Genomic DNA, 6,000 nt, shown 5'->3' on the forward strand with positions numbered 1-6,000 from the left:
TCTCTTTTGCTCTCTCTCCTCTGCGCTCTGTCTGTCTCTCTCCCCCTTTTTCTCCTCTTACTCCTTCCCTCCATCCCCCCCTCCTCATCTCATCGCCTCCTCCATCCCTCCTTCGCTAACTTTCCCCCTCCTTTTCTGTCTCTACCTCCTCTCCTCCATGTATCTCTTCGTCTTTCTTCTTTTTCTCCTATCTCTTACTCCCTCTCATTCTCCCTCCCATCCTTATCTGTCCTCTCCCCTCTCTAATCTTCTTGTCTTCACTTCTCCTCTCCACTTTTCCCTCCTTCATTACCTCCCTCTCTCTCTTTCCTCATCTCCTCTGTCATCCTACCTCTCCTCTCCCCTCTCCTTTTCTTCTTTACTTCTTCTCATTTTCACTATCTCCCTTGTCTTTAATCACCCCTCGCTCCTTCTTTGCTCCCTGTTCTCCCTCTCTTTCCTCCTCTCTTCTCCACTACATTTTATTTCTTCCTCCTCCAACTTAACCTTCCTCTTCTTTCCCTTTTCTCCTCCCTCTTTTACCCTCCCTTTCTCATTCCTGACCTCCTCTCTTCTCTAATTTTCTCATTTTCACTCCTCCCCTCAACTCCATTGCCCCCTCCCTGCTTTCCTCCTCTTCATTCCACCCTCTCTACTTCTCCTCTGTCCTTCCCCTCTCTTTTCCACGACCTCTTCTTTAACTTTCTTTGATCCCCTCCTCTCCTCTCCTCCACTACATTTCTATTTCCTATTCCTCCCCTCCACTTATCCTTCCTCTTCCCTCCTCTCTATCTACTTCCCATCTCGTCCTCTTTCTCTTCTTTTACTCTCCTCCCTAATCTTCTCGTTTTCACTTCCTCCCCTCCACTTCTCCCTCCACTTCTCCCTCCCTCCTCCCTCATCTCCCCTCCTCCCTCCTCTCCTCTCCCCTCCTCCCTCCTCCTCTCCTCTCCCCTCCTCCCTCTCTCCTCTCCTGTGGACACCTCTCGAGTAGAGATGCCCTGCAGATGGGAACCAGCACATCCTCTCATTAGTCTCCTCTTCACAAAGTGTCCGCTCGGTTTTAAATGGGGGTCTGTGTAAATCACTGACCATAGGATTCAGCAGCTCTCACGGCCGGCTTCATTACAACACAAAGGCAGTGAAGGAGAGAGGCACTTGAAGTATGCATTCATTCAAACCTAGCAAAGGGAGGAAAAGAAATTGGGCTCCGTTGCTTGTTCAAAAACAGAGGTGTTCACACTTATGGGAAGTTGTTGTTGTTGTTGTTGTTGTTGTTGTTGTTGTTGTTGTTGTGCCAAACTGGACAGATCAGAACAGAACATGTCAATAGTACAAGAACAGACCACATTATAGCTGTGGTAGATGTTGAAAATGCAAAATTGTTCAGAAAAAAACACTTGCACTTACTCTGTTGTTTTTCATCGTTTTTTTCGCCCCTTGTATTTTCATTCCATTTGATTTTAAAAGCCACTTACATTAACATGTGTCAATTTTATTCTTCCAAAGTTACCATTATTGTGAGAAAAACAACACAATTTACTGATTATTGAGAACAGTGACAACTTTAATTTTCTTTCATTCCCATAGTCTAACACCAGCTTAACGGAACTGAACATTCTGAATGAAATAGATGAAGTGAATGTGACAAAAACAGATAATAAATCTAACTAAACTATGTAGTTCAGATTTATATGTGTTTTTGGACAGAAGATAAAAGTAAAAACATTGAATTGTTTTTCTAAAATGGTCGCGATTATTAGTTCTTCTTGTATTGTGACCTTATTAATCACAATTATCCGAATAATCTTGACACTCCTATTCCTGACAGGATTGGATGTGGACTTCTCGATTAAAAAGACACTTTATAATAACTTTATAATAACTACACCTTAATTTACCTTAACAAAGCATGAACAAAGACTTAATTCATAATGAAGTTATGCTTGATTCAGGATTGTCAACCACTTAATTAACGTTATTGGTTAGGAGAGGGGGTTAGAGTATTAGTTAAGTACTTACTAAGCCTGAATCATTCTTGATAAACCATTTGTTCACTATGAATTAAGTCTTTGTTGATGCTTTACTAAGGCAGGAATAAGTGCAGGTATTATAAAGTGTGAACCTTGACGATTTGAAAACGTCTTAATCAATCTTAATTCATTGATTAAAGCCGAGCTGGGATTGAAGCGTCGACCTGTGGATTTGTGCAAATGCTCCAACAACTGAAGCACAAATGTCATGTCCTCTTCTGGTTAACACCATTTTGCCCGTTTGTGCACGTTTGTTTTACAGCACCTCTGTGTTTATCATTTTAGGATGATTCAAGCTGATCTAAGACGATGTTTATCACACTAAGATGTATAATGTTAAACCGCTTTTTCACTAATTAATGTGTGAAACTTATCGACTGAGTAGACTCTGCATCTGCTGGATTACTCTGTGGACATCATTCCCTCCACCAATAACATATCTTTACATATTCAAGTCTAACTCTAATAACTTACCCATTCCCACAGTCGTTCCTAGTGCATTGTGGGTAATTAGATAGTGTGAGGGCATTGGGAATTAATTACCGAAGCTCACGCGAATGTCCTGTGGCTCTTGCGCGTGTGGAAGGTCAGTGCTCTTTGTGAAGTCGCTGACAAAGCTCCGGATGCCTCAAAAACACAAATACTATCTCATATTCACGTTGAGGTTGTACGGCGTTTCCGGGAGACTTCCACTTGTGACAGAAAACACACCGAAACACTTCACAAATGTCTCACTGCCGGATCATGGCAGAATTTCACGTCTGGTGTGAAAACTGTGAAAACGTGTCAGTCACTATTTCAGTAAAAGAAGGAAAATAAGGAGCAGGGAGAGCAACATAGAACAAAATACATATTGTTTCAGTGTTTCTGATGTTAATTTGTCCACAGCTTTGTAAAGTCCTGTGAGGCGCATAAGTATTTACATAAAGTGATTAGGCTGTAGAAAGTGCAGAAATATAACATAAAATCCTTGTTTGGAAGATTACAGGCCAAGTTTTTGTTCTGTTTACATTTTCTCGACAAGTTACACTAATTTAGCACTTCTCCAAAACAACAACTGCTCCATAAATATAAAATAATGAGCTTTACAGCACAACATAAATGACGTGTCTTTCTTTTTTATGGTAGAGTCACAAACCAGATGTTTATGATCAGATAGTTACGTTTCGTCGGATGCCCTTCCTATCAAAACAATAATTTTCTCAAACTTAAGTCTTTTATCTACACAATATTACTGAAGAATGCCCTTTGTACCATCTCTTTGAATTATGTCCTATTCACGACACATAATAAGTCTTGTTGATTTAAGTTTGATATCTACGGCTAAAATAATGGACTGGGATTAAAGTAATTTGGAGATAATAATAAAAAATATATATAATCATCATCACCAGGGGAACAACATAAAGTGATTTGGTTGGCGTTATGTGTCAGGCCGTTGTGCTTGTTTGGAGATTTAACTGTTGTTGAAATGCAAAAATTCTGTTTTCCCAAAATACCTTCGTATTCAGCAAATACTGATGGATTTGTCAGGGTATCGTTCTGAAAAAGTTTGAAAATAGAAGTTTACAACTTCTATTTTCAAACTTTCTCAGAAAGATGTCATTTGGCAATAGGGAAAAAATAAGAGATGTCACAATGATGTAAAGATATCTGCCACTTTTGAAGGTTCATACTTTATTTTGATCAAATCCACCAGTCACTCACTAAGATTGAACATGTGTCTTTCAGCATTTAGAGATCACAAAATCAACTATTGTCACAGAGATTAGAATATTTTTTTCCTTTTATCATCCACCCCAACCAGAAATTATTTTGTTGAGTTGAAAAGTTTTTTGCTGAAATAATTGGAAGGTTATTTAAGAAGACTCACCAAAGCTAAAACACTAATAACTACAGACTTAAGATTGTTGTACCTGAATTTTACTGTTTTAAAGCATTTAAAAACAGAACTCATTCATTTTAAACTGTTTGCACTCTCCTAATTATTCACCATCATCATAAATTTATAAACGCTTTTCACACCTTTCAGAGGCCAGAGCGTATTTGACCATCACGGTAACGCCAACAACAACTAACATGCTGACAGCGCACTTCCTGGTTTTCGGAGCATAAACGCTATATCATCTTTTCCATAATTAGATGCACATGCAGAAACACATACCTGAATGGACACATCGCTGTAGGAGCCCCCGATGACTCCTAAAATGGCCAGCGGGACCTCGTTCTGGATTGGCCGGGACCCGTCGGGGCAGATGAAGCCCGGGTCGTGCACTTTGGTCAGGGACGCCCTCACGAAGTCCAGGGCCTGCTCCAGAGCGTACGTATCCTTCGAGCAGGAGTCCAGAATGTGAGCCCCCAGCTGCAGCCCAGGCAAGATGCGATCGTTGGCGTTGATCTCGTCCAAAGCAAGCAACATGGCTTCCAGTCTCTGAATGCCTCTCTCTTCGTTTATTTTCCCACAATCCTCCGTACCATCGCCTTTTTCGTGGACAGGAAACAGCGCGCCGATTACCAAGTCTCCCTCGAGGATGATTTCCCGTTTTGCTGCGGGGGCGTGTCTGGAGATGCTCGGTAAGACGCCTGGCATGAGCAGTTCGAAGAGGATCACATGGAGAGGCCAGTAATGGGTAAATCTAGCGAGTTTTGGCAATGTCTCGGGGCAGTGCAACATCCTCGACATGGTAAGGTAATTGGATTGAGCCGTTGTTGGGACGGAAAGCGTTCACAAAGCTGGAGGGCTGTGCTCGAGCATGTTGGAAAGAGCCTGGGTGACAAAAGATCAAATGAAACGATCTGTTAGTCAAGACAGAATCTAGCAGTGTAATGTGATCCTCAGATATGTTACAGACACGTAATGGCATTTGTATTGATGCTACAAAAACACTTTTATCAGGTGGCACGCACTCACACAGGCAATTAGAAGAAAGACGAGTGCTATGTTGACTTTACCGTAGGACGTATGCGATTCTTCTTCAAATGTGGGCAAAATGTTACAGTAATACGCCCTAAATATTTGTAAATGAAGCACTTTGTTTGCTGTAAAAAGATTGAATCCATTTGTGTCACTAACAGACAAACAAGGAACATTTCAAAAGTACAAAATGAAAACGTTCAAAAGTCCAATTGTTGTGACAGGCAGCGAAAGTGTGAAAAACAAGTGATAATATATACATTAAGGATGTGCTATGTAACTTTCTATGGTGTGGAGTTCTGCTTGTCTTCATGGATATGTTATGGCATAGCAGTATGGCATTAATCTTATCTTGCATTTGGAGATCAAGTTCAATGCTACACAGTGAGACATTCTCGACAAAGCAATGGAGAGACAAGCACTAGAAAAGCTACATCGTGTACCTTTATTGTCACTTTTATTTCATGCTTTTGTTGCCTGTCACAACAATTTGACGATTGTAATCCAATTTCACCCTCATCATGATTACTTCATTTTTTATGTTGTACTTTTGTAATTTTGTCTTTTGCCTGTTAGTTACTCATTCGGATTAATTTACATTTTTACATTAAGTAAAGTACGTATGATTCTGTTGTTTTATAATGCCACTTTGATGGTGTCACTAATGTTGAACAAATGTTGAACATGATCATTGCTATCAGTGACTGTCCCCCATCTGTATTAAATATTGTTGGCTTGTTGAGTTGTGATTTATTAAAATCTCGAATGTGTCATTTTAAACTAATTGTCATAAGGAAAAGGCTGTCTGTCATTTTTATTTTTATACCGAGTTTAACGTTTAATAGATTAAAGCTCTATTTCCTTTGCAATAGTGGGGAACTTTTGTTATTTTTCTATTCTAAGATTGTCTTTGAGCAGTAGAGGGCTGAATAAATAAGTTCTGTTGTGTATGTTTCTTTGTTTTTACAATATTGCACATTTAGAACTGTTTTGGGGATCCTGCTTTAGACTTAAAGTAAAGTACTGTTCTTTGTATATTGTCATTTATTCTCGTCAATATTTTCTTCTACAATA

At 39.8% G+C, this 6,000-nt stretch overlaps 1 protein-coding gene across 1 annotated transcript in view; it reads right to left on the reverse strand.

The window, feature by feature from the left end:
* Positions 1-4,779, reverse strand: part of grm2b (glutamate receptor, metabotropic 2b) — a 33,114-nt gene extending 28,335 nt beyond the window's left edge. The window contains exon 1 of the mRNA XM_072452452.1: positions 4,177-4,779. Coding sequence (XP_072308553.1) covers positions 4,177-4,695 — 519 coding nt within the window. The 5' untranslated portion in view covers positions 4,696-4,779. The remainder of the gene's footprint in view (positions 1-4,176) is intronic.
* Between the last annotated feature and the right edge of the window lie 1,221 nt (positions 4,780-6,000).

Source organism: Eucyclogobius newberryi, unplaced genomic scaffold (genome assembly GCF_026437365.1).
Source record: "Eucyclogobius newberryi isolate DKJ021-1_F unplaced genomic scaffold, fEucNew1.0.hap1 SCAF_19, whole genome shotgun sequence".
Classification (NCBI taxonomy): domain Eukaryota; kingdom Metazoa; phylum Chordata; class Actinopteri; order Gobiiformes; family Gobiidae; genus Eucyclogobius; species Eucyclogobius newberryi.